The sequence below is a fragment of the Leptosomus discolor genome, chromosome 15, assembly GCF_034619465.1.
Source record: "Leptosomus discolor isolate bLepDis1 chromosome 15, bLepDis1.hap2, whole genome shotgun sequence".
Taxonomy (NCBI): Eukaryota; Metazoa; Chordata; class Aves; order Leptosomiformes; family Leptosomidae; genus Leptosomus; species Leptosomus discolor.
Window position 1 is genome coordinate 12,747,546 of NC_141405.1, and position 15,945 is coordinate 12,763,490.

Sequence of the window (15,945 nt, forward strand, 5' to 3'; positions counted from 1 at the left end):
TTTTTCCCTAAAATTTATTTGGTTTTTAGTTACATACGAGTGGAAACCCTAAAATCGCCCAAATGACTAGTTTAATCTTATTGAATTTATAAGCATCTAAATCAAATTAAGAGAGTGTGGGCTTAAGATGTAGAGTTACATCTTGGATGGAATTTGTTTGGAGCTGAGCCTTTCAAATGTCTGATTTATAATGGAATTGCTGTTGCCTGCTCAGCTCTGATGGAAGTATAGTCTTATAATATTCCCTAATAGAAGTGATGTGGGACTTGAAGATTTCTGCAATCCCCTGCCTGGGTGAGGATCCCGTCATCCTTCACAGAATTGTCAGCCTCCACCAGAAGATCAGTTTTGGTTTGTTTTCCTTGAATTTCTTCTGTCGGAGCTATTCCAGGACTTCAGTACAAATTTTCTTTTAGCCTAAACTTGTTCATAATCAGTTCATAGCTATTTTTTTCCTCCCTCCTCCCAGTTACACATCCTCCCATCCCCATGAATTTATGGGCAGCAGTCATATCCCTTTCAGCCTTTCTTTAAGCTGAACAAGCCAAACCTTCAAGTCTCCTTACCTGCGATATGCCATCAATCTCCCTAACCCTTCCAGCAGCCTTCTCTCCTCTGGCTGCTGAGGCTATCACTGATAGCAGCTGCTCTCTGTTCTAGCAGACTTTTCACTCCTTTTTTTTTTTTCCTTTTCTTCCCCTCATGTTGTTAGATGTTAATGAAACACATCAAAGGATCTTACTTCTGCCTTAGGACAGCATTTCTTTGAAATCCAAGGAAGTTTATTCTAGCGTCTGCTCAGACCTGTTACCTCACCTTGCCTACAGCCCCTTGTAATTCAGACATGCTATTTGGTCTTATATTGTCTACTAGATAAATACTGCCAATATAGAGGACACTAGAAGTATCTATCAAGGCTATTCTTGTGATTATCTGCACAAAGAGATAGGTGGAGGCTTACAAGAAAAGAGCAGTTTTGACTCTTATTTTTGCAAGATGTCGTGCTAGACCTGTGCTGATGGGAAAGTGGATGCATGTTTGTATCTTCTTCCGTGATGGAAAGCAGAGGACACTGTCCTACGTGTCTGCCTTAGTGACTGCAGGCCTGTTGCATGTTCCCGCAACTGTTTAGTTGCGTATAAACATTGGTCCCTCAAAAACCCAAGCGTGCCACACTGCAAAATGTGGCTGGCTAATTCTGACAATGAGTTGTATTTACAATAATAGCCTTTAAAGAAGTATCATATAAATATAATTTTAAGCATCTGCCATTAAATATTAGCTGAGTTTGACTTATTTGGGTAAAGGGTGCTCAAAAAGAGCCCACTAACTGTACAAAGTATCAGGCTGAATGGGAATGCCTACATTTTTTTTCTGTTGAATTGTTCATAAGGAGCTATATAAATTTGTTTTGCTGCAGTGTGCCTGTATGGCTTATCACCTGGTTTTAATGACAGCTTTTCTCACATAGTTTGAACTTTATTTATTTATGGTTCAATTATTAACCTTTCTGGTATTGGAAATCATTACCAGGGTAATAAATATATTTGATATACATGGGGGACTTCTAGTCATTTTCAATAACGGAGTCTAATTGGGTGCCTGCTTTCCATAGTGTTGCATTTCTCAGGCCTGACTGCCCTCTGAGAGTAATGAACAAGGACAGGAACAGAAAAGCCATTTTTCCATTGCATACTTGGTTACCCAAATAAGTAGTCTATAGAAATCAGATGTATTTGGCTAGGCTTTTAAAATGGTTTGTAGTCAGCTCTTAAAACTCAGAATTGGTAAAGCCACCTCGGAGAGGATGGAGAGTGCACTGACGGAGCAAAGACTGCTGCACCACTGGAGTTCAGAAAAGCAATTTTAATCATTAGACTTGCAAGTATGAGTTGAACAGACTTCTTCACTGTCTATTGCCTTCACTGGCCAGAAGATTTCCTTAAACTGACTGGAAGTCTTATCACCAAATCAATGAAGGTGAAAATAGCTTTGCAAAGCTGATTGCATGAAGAGGGCTGTAGCATGCCTCTTTTCATGGTGCTGCAGTCCCACATACTCATTAATTCCTATTTATTGCCTTGTATTGCTACAAAGGTTTGGGTGGTAATGGGGAGGAGGGGATCACCAAGACATTTCTCTCATTCTTGTGATTTGGCCTGTGTAGTGCAGCATATCACCGAATTTGGTGCTTTTCCGTTAAGCCCTTATGGCCAAAATAATAAAACGAGTAAGAATGAAAATGTCTTCCTATTCCATCTGCTGTTATGTTCTCTTTAGTCCTTGCCCTTGCAGAATAGTATGTGCAACTGCTGTTGAGCCAGAATTTCACTGGCACTAATGAATGTAACTTAAAACAAAATGGAAAATATTTAGAAAACTTTTAAGTTTGGAAGTAGCACCTACCTCTGGCAGTCACCGGGTCAGTCAAAACACTCTGCAAATGCTGACTACTACTGTGCTGCACATGTCACTGTGTGACAGTGTGATGCAGAACTTGAGTTGCGATACACTGTAAAGAAATTGGAGAATACAGCCATTGATTCTAAGTATATCTTTAATTGTTGGTGACATGTAGTATGAAAAAGAAATATTTTTTCAGAATCAGATAAATTCAAGTGTTAAATATTTAGATAGCTTCACTGTGGGCATTAATATATAGTATTATGTTTCTCCATCTTCAACGTACATACCAAGCAAAAATAATACTTTAAAAGGAAGGAAAATCACCTTGTTATACTTAAAATGAGATGTTTGGATTGTAGGCTGAGAAGAAGCAGAGACTTTGAAAGTTAGATTTGAAGGTTTTTAAACAAAACCTGTATGGAAAAGAGTAGAAGTTCCTCCAACAAATGCAGGTTTCCTTGGAAGGTGTGTTTCACTGTTACCGTGAAGCTCCTGCACAGTAGCTGGTGAAAGAGTAAAAGGTGAGGTTTCCAGAATCCTATAACTGTGATTAGATAACGAGTAAATTAATTAGTCACAGGCTGTTCTTTGGTCTCATTAACCTTATGGTGAAATTTTATCTTGAAATAGTATAAATAGATCCGAGCCCTTCTATTTTTGATACAATGCAGAGGTGTAACTTCTGATACTATGTTGACTTTTGCTGTTTAGTAGACTTAGGATGACAGAAATCAATAGGAGCACTTTTTTAATTATGGAAACTAATCATAGAAGTAATAAATATGCTAGTCTTATCTGTAGTGTGTGTGTGAACACAATAGAATAGACTAATAAACATATATCACTTCTACAAAAGAATGTTTTCAGCTTTCAGAGACCCCTTTAAATACGTGAAAACTGGAAATTTAGAAAAATGCGTCAGATCCATCTGCTTAATTATTTGTACTCTGCAGACTTGAGAGTAGAATTTGGTAATTTTTGGTAATGCTGTTTACTCCTAGGTAACTTATGGCTCCTTTGATTATACTTCCCTGCTCTATCTCTCTGACTACACTGAAGACTTTGGTGGTGGACGGTTTGTCTTTATGGATGCAGGTTCCAACAAGACAATAGAGCCCCGAGCAGGTAAGAGTCTTGGTTTGCCTGCACTGGGGCAGGCCAAATTGTGCCATTTATTAACTGGGCAGGCTGGCAGGTGTAGTGGGACTTTGTTTTGTGTCAGCAGTAACAGTCAGCAGTGGAATAATGTAGCATTTTGTCTTCAGACTGATGACACAAAAAGTAAAGATTAAAAAAGATTAAAATAAGGCCACAGTTTGGAGTGTCTGGAGTTAAGCCACACAAAGTGACTTTCTTGAAAGCTGTAGGACTTAGAACTGCAATCCAGTTACAACAGCTTAGCAGGTCGCTATGCATCAAGAGCAAAGATAACGGTGTGACCACAGCAAATCCAAAATAAAATAATTTGTTTTAGACTGGCCTGAAATTCCTTTGCTGTTCAAGGTGGGGCTTAATACCCTGTAATTGCTGTGGGCTGGATGTGAAGATGATTGATTACCACAGCTCTGCTAACCTGCGGTAACATAATGAGCCATGGTAACTTGGTTATAAGTTTGTATTCGCTTTCAGTTGATCTGACAGGGATGAGCATTCTGATGGCTATCAGTTATACCTAAAAAAAAAAAAGGCTTTCCTTTAAGGCTAGTTTAAGATTTTTCTATTAAGTGGATCGTTTGAAACTAGAATTATTTTGGGGCAATATGCCTAGGAAGGAGCTCATCTGTCTGGCAGGTGAGTACTGAGCTTACAGCAATGTAACCTTTTCTAATGCAAGACCAGTCACACTCCTGCAGGAAAAAACCCCCCGAGGACAGCTTTATATTCCTACTGTGTTCTGTCTTTTTTAAGAGAGAAAAGGTGGGAACTTACTTATTTAAAGACAGCCTTAGTAACTGTCTGCTGACAGGCATTACCCCAAACAGAACTGACTTCTGACTATTGCTGCCTGCGAATGGGGATGGGTGTGGGGTGTTCTTGACTTACGGATCATAGCGATCCACTCACCAGAAGTAGTGCTGGCTTAGATAAACTCTGAGATTACCTGTATTCTGGGTTTGGTATCAAGAATTGTATGTTTGATTATTTTGACTTTTGGGGCTGGAAATAAACCCTAAATTGAAAGTATCATCTCTTGCAAAATGCTGCCACCAGTATTTTGAAAGGGTACACATTAACCTATTTCATTTCCAGATGCAATTCTAAGATTAACATGGGCTGTAGAAATGATAGTTGAATTCTAGGTAGCTGGGAGGACAGCTGTCCCCTTGCACTGTACAGGGGCACTTGGTCCAGTTGCTATGTGCAACGTACCCCGACTTAATTTCAAAAAGTCTGCAAGTGTGAAATTGCTTCCATTCAGCCCCATCTGGTTAATTTTCAGGCTCTGCTGCAAGGTGTTTGCTTTTTATGTCATTTTGGGGGAGGAAGGGGGAGCAGATGAAGTATGGAAAGATTTTTAATAGCACCTGGTTTTGGCGATTCCCTTTCACAGGTTGTTTGTTGGCAGTATGTGTGCCATGGAACTGGCTACGCACACCTTTTAAAATAAAACAATGCAAAGCTTGTAGTGAATGGCCTTTTTTGAAAGATCAAATGTACCACATGTACACAACAGAAAATTAAGTTTAATGCCACTTACACCTTTCTAATACACTCCTCTGTAAACACAGTTGTTAAGGCTCCTGTGATTGTGATACTACCTATGGTGCAATCTAAATAACTACTAACATTCTGTGAGCAAAGGAGAAAAGCTTTAGAGGTGAAGCACAATGTGAAGGCAATTGCACTTAGTTTTCCTCTTGCTGATAAAATGAGGCTTGTGAGAGAATGCTAACGAGGGAATGACCCCAGGGTGTCTTCTGTTGCTGGTACAAGTTGATGTATTTTTCATGTTCAGAAGGTTCCTTTGCAGTGTGTTTTCTCTCCTTCCATCTTTGTGGTTTTTGTTTGTTTTGTTTTGTGCTTCTTTTGATCCTTTGTGCTTTGCTTGTCACTCCAACCAACTTTTAAAACCATGTGTTATAACTTTTATGCTTCTCATTTAGGAGATTCAGGCTTTTTTAGAACTGACTGACATAATCGCTGGTTTGGTTTTAGTGCTTAACAGCTACCTTACCTTCTCGGTAATGCTAATGCCACTTCCGTTCTAAGACCTGGCACTTCTGGTTGTCTCAAAGTTAGTCTTCGTTTTGGGAACCTGGTACTGTGTGCCAAAATGAGCCCATTCCTTTTGCTGTGAGTGGTAATTTGTTAGTGTCAGGCTCTGCAGAAGGGAACAGAAAGGCATTGTTACTGATGCAGCAGAGCAGAGAGCAGTAATTGAAAATATGAAAGACAATTAAAAATAAAACACTGGGATTTCCTGTGTTTTGAAGTGCTGCCTAGGCAAGTCCCACTGCTTCAAATGCTTTCGCAGCGCTTGCCATTTAAGGCTCAGTCTTAGCCAGGCAGGGACAGGGAAAGCTCGCTTGTTAGAAGTGGAGCCTAATTTGAAAACACTTAGCTCTTCTCTAAGTGTGTATCACTGGGGGATTGTACAAGAAGTCTGTGAGTCCCGATTCTTACCTATTTGAGCGAAAGAGTCTCAAAATTTGTAGAGTGGTCTATAACACTGTGTAGTTCAATTATTAACAAACACCTCTAGCTTTAAGGAGGAGTAATAACTTATTAACCCAGAGCTTCTTGAGATTATTTTTTCTTTTTAACAGACACTGACAAGTCACCATTGCGATGCCAGTTCATATGTAGAGACCTTTGGCTAATCCATTACCAAACATGGCATTAAGGAACACATCTATCTTGTGCCCTGTTGGGCTTCGGAAATATCTGTGTGTCTTTTGACTGAAGTCAGGACCTCTGTCTGCTGCAAGAAACTCACTGTACTGTGAGTAAGAGAATTCTTGGTGCCAAGTGAGATACTACTTTGAAAAGGAAACACTTTTTTTGGACAGAGAAAGAGTTGTACAGTAGTAGTATCTGTTGCTTTTACATGCAAATTCTATTTCCAAAATTGACATATTGGCATTTTTTTCCCGTCTTTTCCATCGGAGTAGCTCTGTTCAAGAGACTAATAGAAATAGAGAAATGTTTAGAATAAGGTTCTTCAAAATGAAACCTGTGTCCCTTCAAAATGAAACCCATGGCCCTTTCAGTATTAACTTTGCTTTGCTGACCCGAGACCTGTTTTAGTAATCTTCAATAGATACAGGAGGATTAAGAATAAGTGGCAGACATCAAGGCATTCCTTTTTCAGTGATAAAACTTGTATGCTTTCTGCTGCTACTAAATTTGTCAGCATAAACCATACTTAAAATGTCAATTTTGAAGAGTCTGGTGTGAATTTGGGGACTGGCAATATCAGACAGGTCACAGACTTCACTTTATGGTAAAGTGTAGATGAAACCCTGTGCTTGAAAGGAAATCTCAGTACCAGTTGTGTGTTCCTTATTTTCATGTACATTTCTTGGGTTTGAGGTCAGCTTTGCCGCACTTATTTGTTAATCACAAAGGAGATCGTTCTTCATACAAGTTGTTGTATAAGGGTAGAAGGAAAGGTTGCCATTGTTACTTCTGCATGTTTGTGGAAGAAACTAATCTATGATGCAAAATGAATTCAGTGCATTGGAGAGTGAAATGTGACTCTTCCTTGAATATCAAATTTAGCATATTTTCATAGCTGTCAGAGAAGTGAAAAGTTTACACTGAAAGTGTAAAAAATATTTGAGATGAAGGTATGAGCTATTTGGGAACTTGTGAAGTGGGATTATTCTTTATTTAGATGGAAAAAGCATATGATCAAAGCCTGAGCCATTAGTTTTTCTGCTCAGGTGAGGAAAAGCATACATTTAGGAATGCATATGTAGCTTTTCATAGAGCTAGGGTGGGCTTCAGGGTGTCTGTGTGTACATTTACTGAGATAAGTGTGGCTTCATTGCAGTGGTTAGGTATCACATGACTCTCAGATCCTGTAATTGTGCAGTGCTCCAAGTTAAGTGGTAGGAATCTGTCATGTCTTTTTTTTTTTAATTGTGCTCTTTAAATATATCAGTTTGGAGGAATTAGCTACTAAAGGCTGAGGGAATGTAGCACAGTGACAAAGTGCAATGACATGAGCAGTAGGATCTCCAGATTCAGAAGTCCCATGACAACATTAACACAAATTGTGAAAACTGTGTTTAAAGCATATATTTAGTAATCCGTCTTGTATTATGGAATAGTGGATTTATTTTTTACCCACTGAGTATAGGTGATCTGATCTCTTTCTACATTCAGTTCGCATCATCCAGATTCAGTCTAGATCCTGATAATCTTCTGGCATTCCTAGCTTTACTTTTGCTCCAATCAGTAAAACTGGAGTGCATCTTCATGTGAAATCAGTAACAACTGAAAGTTGAGAATGATTTGTAAAAAATCCACAGAAGTAGCTGTCAGTCCTAGAGAAGAATAAATGGAGCCAGCATTAGCAGCTGCAGTAATAACCAGCTATGCAAAGTTCATGGGTTGTAGGACAGCAGTTCTTACTGATTTGCCATACTAATCACAAATTGCACCTCGGACTGGTGAGGTGATTGCAGAGAGAAATGATAGAAAATGGAGGTGCTCTTGTAGTTGTGTCAAATATGTATAGAATAGCTCAATATCTCCTCATTCCTTTGTACAACTCTGAAGATTTTTCTTTTGCTTTGTTTTTGGTTTCCATGTACAGGATAACCATCTTCAGACTCTGGTTTTGTATTGCGGTGGTGCTTGATGATATGCTTGTGATAACATTACATCAAATAGTATTTTAATTTGGCCCAAGCAATAGGTCTGTGAGAGGTGTAGGTCAGACCTGCACTTATGTCTTGGTTTGAAAAGACAGGTGTCTGTGGAGGAAGGCAGGAGCCTCCCTTGAAAGGGAAAGTGCAACCCCCTTCCCTCCAAATTATTATAATTTTGAAATTAACGGGCCTTCAGGCAAAGATATGGGGAATAGGAATAACAGTTCTTTACTAATATATATATATATAACACAAGGCAGGGGAAAAACAAACAACCCCCTGGTTTACACTGCCAGAGTCAGGAATACAACCTGACACCCTGTTAGGGGGGCAGTAGCAGTCCGATAAGATGCTGGCTGCAGTCCTCCTGAAGCGATGGGTGTAGTTCTGTGGAAGCAGCGATCAGGTAAAAGAGTCTGGTCTTCCTCCGAAGGTCCAGTGGTAGGTAGGTAGCTCTTGTCCTCTGGAACTCCAGTGGGGGGAAAAGCTCCTCTGGGAATCCAGTGGAAGAAAGGCTGCTAGGGTGTTCAAAATCTCCGGTTTTATTTGGCATGGACTGCTTGGCTCCTTCCCCCCCCCTCCCCGGGCGGAGCATCTCACAATGGGATGGGGAGACGTGAGGCAGTTCCTTGATGGGCCATTAACAGGAGATAGCCCAGGAGCGAGTTATCGATGGGTCAGGCGATAAGGCATTGTTGTGGCCATGAACAGGAGATAGTCCAGAGGGGGGAGGCAGGGAGCACCGCCCCGCCTGGTCTCAACAGCTCCTGAAGATGGTAATAGAATACTTTTTTTTTTCCTTTTGGCACATTTTACACTGTAACCCAGGACAACTTAACACGATGCTTACATGAATTACTTGATATAAAATACACTGCCTTGTTGAGGGCATCTGTTATTGAGGCTAGTTATGGTCACTTTAGCCGGACCATTGAAAGGATTGATGAGTGCATACTGGGAGCTAAACAGATGTCTTGTGGTAGTGCTCCACAGAGCATTGCGAAGCACTGTCAGTATTGAGAATTGGCCTCTAAGGTGCTTCTCCCTGGTGTATAATACTTGGTTATAAAGGAACACATGTAGCATGCACCTTTTGTGCTTTTTGTTGCTTGCTGCACGGGACTTTGTTTCATGTAATGCATATGCAAGCCAATATTTCATGAATTTGATTTGATGCTGCCAGACAAATATGTAGCAAAGCTGGAGACATAAAGAGGGAGCAGAGGAAAATCAGCTTCAACCAGTTACTTGATGAAATTCAGGTAATGTGACAGATAAAGTAAAACAAAACACCAAATCAACTGCAGGTTTGGCTGTGTTACACTATAGTTCAGTAGTGATGTTTCATTTCTTGGTTCCTATGCTTTGTGAGTGTTAAGGTCACACACCATAGGTGCTATCATGAAGTCCTTCTGTTTAAAGGCCATTTTTTGCCTGAGAAGAGCAACAAGAGTTACCCTTGTGTTCATGCTTTAGTGCCTTACTAAATGTAAGGATGAATTCCTTCTCTATCAGAAGTCTGAAACCTAGAACTCTGGCATCCAGAGCTCTACTAAACATGTCATGTTTAGCAAGGTCAAGAAAAGTAAAACATGATCCAGAGGTATTTCATGTGATTGAAACTGCCACACTGTTTTTAGATGCTTCTGTTAGTGAGAACTTTTTGTAGGAGTCCAATTTAGAAATCTTCTGTGGCTTCCCAGAGTGCTCTAACATGGGAAAATGGCGCAGACTTGGCAGTATTGGTTGAGTGAGGTTGAGTGCTGAACGGGAGAACCAGAAGGCAGAGCAGAGGTGATATCCCTGTCCTTCTCTTGGCTGTAGGGAGAAGAAACGGAGCCAAAGGCCTTGCTGAGAATCAGTCACTGTGATTTGGAGAGAGCAGTTACACAGTTCTCACTTCTAAATACTTCACTAGGTTGTCACACCTTCAGACATAACGTACAGAGTGGAAACTCCTGTTATTTTGAGCAACCAACTGTGCTGATAGGAGAGAAGCAGGCAGGGATTCTGTTGAAGTCTAAAAATGTTCGTGTACTTTTAGCAGGAAATAATTAAGTTCATTTATTTTCTTTAAAAACTGTAATTTGGAAGTCTTCAGTCCAAGTGCTTCTGAATTTTAAACAGAATCAAGTACTTTTAAAAGTATTGATAATAATTCTACAAATTACAAGCTGGCTGTGGGAGAGTTCACTATGTGAATCAGTGATTTTACTTATAACGGCAAGTAATTTCTCCATCTAGTAAGTAAATTTGGGATAAATTTGTGTCTAAGCTTCATTAGATACCCATTGCAGTTTGGGGTGTGGTTTTTTTTTTCAGGCCATAGGCTTCTTTGTCCTTCTGTTATGTAGCAAAAATTGTTTGAGAAGCTTGTGCCTTCTCTTCATGCCAGATCAGGGCACTCACAGATGCTGTCATTCCATATTACTTTTGTGGGGTTTAGGTAAGAACTTGCTTAAAGCTCCCTCCATTCAACATTTATTTCTATGTAATTGAATAAGTATGTCTGTTAAATAAGTTTTATTGTGTGATTACAGAAAATATATCAGGTTATTTGCCATATCACAGACCAGTAAGGGCTGGAAGGGACCTCTGGAGATCACCTAGTTCAACCCCCCTGCTAAAGCAGGTTTCCCTAGAGCAGGTCACACAGGATTGTGTCCAGGTGGGTTTTGAATATCTCCAGAGAAGGAGACTCCACAGCCTCCCTGGGCAGCCTGTTCCAGTGCTCTGTCACCCTCAGAGTAAAGAAGTTTTTCGTCACGTTCAGGTGGAACTTCCCGTGCTGCAGTTTGTGCCTGTTGCCCCTTGTCCTGTCACTGGGCACCACTGAAAAGTCTGGCCCCATCCCCCTGATGCCCGCCCTTTAGATATTTATAATGATATGGTGGCTTTTCTTGGACACATTATGTGAGAATGAATTAGCAATTAATCTTAAACAGATGACAAGGATGAGAACACAATTGGGTTTGTGCAGTTTCCCTGGCAGTGCTTCTGCCTTGGTGTCATTCAGCAGATGAGGTGCAGTTTTTCCTTCTTTCCCAAGTAACATTTAGAGCTGATAAATGTTAAGCAGACAGTCAAAGCTGTCAGTGCACAAGATGAAAGATGTTGAATAGATCTGTAGTGCCAAATAATCTGTTCCTGCTTCCCTTTAATCAAGCAGATGAGTTGCTTCATTTCCTTCTGAGCAGCAGCTCAGGCTTTCCAGTGCCTCAACCAGCTGCCATGGAGAGCGGATGGAGGGGAGACCTGTTACCTTCCCCCAGTCCTGCTTTGCATCCCTTCCCTGTCACTGGCACCAGGCAGGGGTAGCCTCTGCCCTTCCCTGGTGTCCAGCCACAGTTTAAGCAGACCAAGGACAGCGAGGAGACAGTTATCATTCCCCAACTTGCTTGCATGATTGAGTGTTGGCTGAGACAACCTAACACCTAATTTGTGGTTTCTCCTTGATGTTCTCATGACCCAAGGTGTTTACAAGGAAATTTGGCAGTGAATTGAACTAGAAGGGCCAGAAGGATGCAGCCAAGAAAGCAGAAGGGGTAGTCTCATGTGAAGGATGGGAGCATGAAGGGGCTTGGAATCCAGCAGAAAGCAGGCATGTGCAAACAAAGTGATTGCCGAAGCTGCTGTGAATGTCAACGGCCTGTTCTGTGTGTAATCAAAATAACTGAAGTTGGAAGCGACCTCTGGAGGTCACCTACTCCGTGCCCTCTGCTCAAAAACCAAGCATAGGAGACGTGGTACCAAAATCCATGTGCCTGAGACATACCTGGGGAACGTCAGTGCCTGAATGCTGCCCTCGTATGTGCCAATGATACGACCCTGAGCAACCCAATGGAACGGAGAAGTTGCATATAATTTAGAAGTTGGCCTTGATTTGAGAATGGGAATTGGACTAGAAGACCTCCCAAGGTCTCTTCCAACCTAAGTTATGCAGTGAATTTATTAGAGGCATAATAATCTTGTAGTATTTTTTTTCTTACAAGCATTGTGCTATGTTAATATTTGTATAGTTCTCAAAGTCCTTTCATATACTCCCTGCATCTTGTTATAATTTAATCTGGCATGCCTTATGACTTTGTCTCTTGCCAGGATAACAACAACAGAGGACTTTTATTTATTTATTTTTTTAATCATACTTGTAAAACAGAACATGTGTTAACTGCAAAATATTGTAATGATGTTTACTAATTAATTTTCAGAGTAACCTTGTTAGATTAGCTCAGTACTACTTTCATTTTAGGGACCAGGAAATAAATGTGAGAGAAAGTGGTTTTGTTGAAGTCACAGTTACGTGTCAAGGGCCTGGTGGTCACTGAAAATTTTCCTTTGTATATTCCTCCAGTCTGTATTGCCTCACAGAACAGAGGTTAGGTAGCAAAATTTAGGCACCTTGTTTACAGAAGTGCAACTGAATTTTTAAATTCAACATGGATAAAAATCTCCTGAGAGCAAGCCTTATGGGAATACTGGCGTTTTTACTGTGATACATAGCTGAATGCGTAGTTCTTTCCCACCTGTATGCTGCTGCTCGCAGTGGTTATATTTTCTGAGTACACCAAAAATAAGGATTCATTGCTGAGGGGCAAGTATGAAAATGATTAAAACCTGGGAAAGCAAAAGCAGGGGAAAGCAAAAGCTCGTCATTAATATATATATTTCTCTAGTGCTTTTGAGTAATTAAATGAGACCTAATTGCTGCATAGTGAAGTATCTGTTGCTTTTGCTGCTTGTTAAGTATTATTCCTGAAAATAACAGTGTCTTCATCTAAATTAGGAGGATCACATAAAATTCATGGCAGTGGAGCTTGACTGGCACTTGTATGTCTTGATAAACAATGACTTCTGTGGATCAGTGCAAAAACTGATTCTCAAAAAATCAGACGAATAAGTGGTTACCGCTAATATGACTAAGGTCTTGCTTCCTGTAAGAGGAGCAAGACCTTTCCTTTTTTTACATCACAAGCTTTTCTCAGCCTGACAGCATTTAAGAGCTTGACTTGTGTCAGTGACATCAAAGACCAGGCTCAGTTTTGATGGATGCTGTGGTGCTGAGCTTGTTAGCAGTTCCTTGTCTTAGCTCAGTGTGAGAGGGTGGCGCATTTAAATGAGTTTGCACCTGAGTTTTCCATGGCAGTAGTTCTTTCATCCCAAATACAATTTATCCTTTGCTTACTCTCAAGTTTCTAAAACTTCTATGGATGCTTAAGGGCCACAGAAAGAAGGGACTGAGAAGCAGCTCCACCTGTGGATGAAACTCTTGACTAATCTTGGTACAGAAGCAGAGCTGGAGGTGGATCTGTGAACTAGAAAGGGGAGTAACTCACAAAAACACTTTCTGTGATCTTCAAGGAGCAGAAGCTTATCAGCTTTTATTGGACCAAACTCCATCTTGAAACACACTTTCTAGTACTTAATGCTGGAAACTAGAGAAAGCGTGGAAAGGAAGAGAAAACAAGCTGTAGATTCAGGTTTTGTTGTCAAATAGAGAGCAAAGGCAAGGATTATGACTTCTGTTCCTGTGGAGATAGGCAGGCAAGCTAATAATTTAGAAACAGGCTCCTGCAGGTCTTGAGGTTACCACAGATCTTTCCAATTCTCTGGTGGGTTTTTTTTTCCCGCTTAACGAGAAAGGTGAGAACAAGTGCATTTGTGTGGGAGGAACTTACTCCAGTCCATTGTTGCCCTCTTCCATGGGAGCTAGGCTGGAGTACAGCTCACTGCCCTGTTACTGGACAGGCTGATGAAAATCTTGAAGCCAGTTGGGAACAGCTATAAAGAAGTTTTAAGTGTGTGTGGGCAGAAAAGAGGAAAGATCATTGATAAGTGTCTACAAAACGTGAGTGTTTTTTATGTAATATGGGGGCTATATGTCCATGTGTTAAAAGCACTAAATTGCACTAATTGCTGTGGTATGCTCTGCCTGCTTGACCTCTTGTGGAATGGAAAGTGGAGGTGAGGAGGAGATGATAAATGGTAGATGTGAGAGGGCAGTCCGTGGTTACTTGTGACTTACGGATCTAAAAACTCTTCTCTGAGGTTGAGGTACTGGTCAAAGCATCGTGAAACTAAAGAAGCAGTGGAGTTTCTGGCATCTTGCAGTGATTGGGGAAAGTGAGCCAAATGTTCACAATCAAGATGAAATACTTTTCAGACTATAGATTGGTCTCAGTGGAAAAAACCAAATACTTTGGTTTTACCCTTGGCATCACTTCTAACCCCAGGACACCTCCATTCTAATCGTCCTTCAGAAAGTAGCTCAAAGACTGGCCTTACTCGGAAAGCTTAGAAGCATGGACCTCAAACCAGGAGATGATCCCATTGCTATTTTTTCCTCTCCAGAAGTTCATTCCTTAAGAACCAGGGATTAAACACTTTCTCTTTTTTGGTTAGATAATATACAGTAAATTTGTATTGAATAGTAGCTTGTGATCTCAAAAAAGCTTACACTTTTAACAGTAAGTGTTCATAAATCAAACTGAAATTACGTGCCAGGAGGTAGTAGTCAAGTTGTTCTTACTGGAGCAGAAAAGCATGTTGGAAAGAAATCTGTGCAGGCAGGTCAGAGGAGGGGAGAAGAAAATGAAGACTGATTTGAGGCCATTGTTAAATAATGAAAGAAAAGGACAAAGGAAATGGGATTAGAATTTTTACACACTTTCTCTTGAGCTGTTGTTGCTCAAAAATGTTTTATGAGGAAATTGTAAGTACGTACTTTCATGTGCAATGAAGAGTTGCATAGCCAGTCTTCAGCATTTGTAGTACAACACTAGTCTCTTATGAAGCTCAGTATTCACTCTGTCAATACTTCATGGTCTGGAGAGCTTAGCGGAACTAGCCTATGCATGTCTTCCTCACCATTCACAATGAGAGAAATCCTGTCACTGCTACATTAGTTCTGGCAGTGTGTTAAAGTGCACTTCAAACACTTTGAAGTTGATCTCACCGCTAAAACCAGACCCATGTTGTATATGATCCTACTACCTTGCTAATATGGTTCACAGATTGGAACTTTGGAGTTTAAAATCTTAACTAAAAATTGATCAAAAAATAGCTAGAACAAGGACAGGTCATAACCTAGGAGTAGGTCCACACTTTAAGAAACTTTGTCCTGATCTGCTTGCATTCTTGTAGTGTTTTGATGTTTGTAGTGGTTTCCATAGACTGTGTATTGAAGCAAAATTATGAAGGATCCGGTCTTGGATGTGCTTGAATGTCCTAGAAGTCATCCTATCTGGTAATGGCACAGCTTTTAATTTATCTTGTGTCTTTCCCCAGGAGTCTCTGGGTAATGATATTGCTATATATCCCTTGAAGGTTTTGTCAGCTGGGATGGGAATTAACATTCTTTAGCTTTTTTTGAACACTTATACTATTAGACATAGTGTACTGTGGAGACAGTGTGCTTTTGCTTCAAAATTTTGCAAAGTAAGTTTAAAAAAATTCTTCCCAAGTGACGAAAAGTGTCTTTGAAAACTGACTGTAGGCTTGTTCAGTGACTCAGAGACCCCAATTGACAGATATGGGACCAGATGCACAAGGAGCTATAAGATACCATATATATGAAGACATATTTATTAAAGAAATTAAAAGACATTCTGTATAGCCAAAAAAATCCAGTTTAACGGGCTTAAACAATACACTGTAACTGGTCTAACTCTGAATTACTACTGCTTCTAATAAGAGATCAAACCAAAAAAGCTTGAAAATCAGT

The 15,945-nt window shown here is 40.3% G+C and overlaps 1 protein-coding gene across 1 annotated transcript in view; it reads left to right on the forward strand.

Annotated features, from left to right (window-relative positions):
- OGFOD3 (2-oxoglutarate and iron dependent oxygenase domain containing 3) overlaps window positions 1–15,945 on the forward strand; it is a 43,350-nt gene that overhangs the window by 25,287 nt on the left and 2,118 nt on the right. The window contains exon 8 of the mRNA XM_086473615.1: window positions 3,408–3,531. Within this exon, the coding sequence (XP_086329741.1) occupies window positions 3,408–3,531 (124 nt within the window). The remainder of the gene's footprint in view (window positions 1–3,407; window positions 3,532–15,945) is intronic.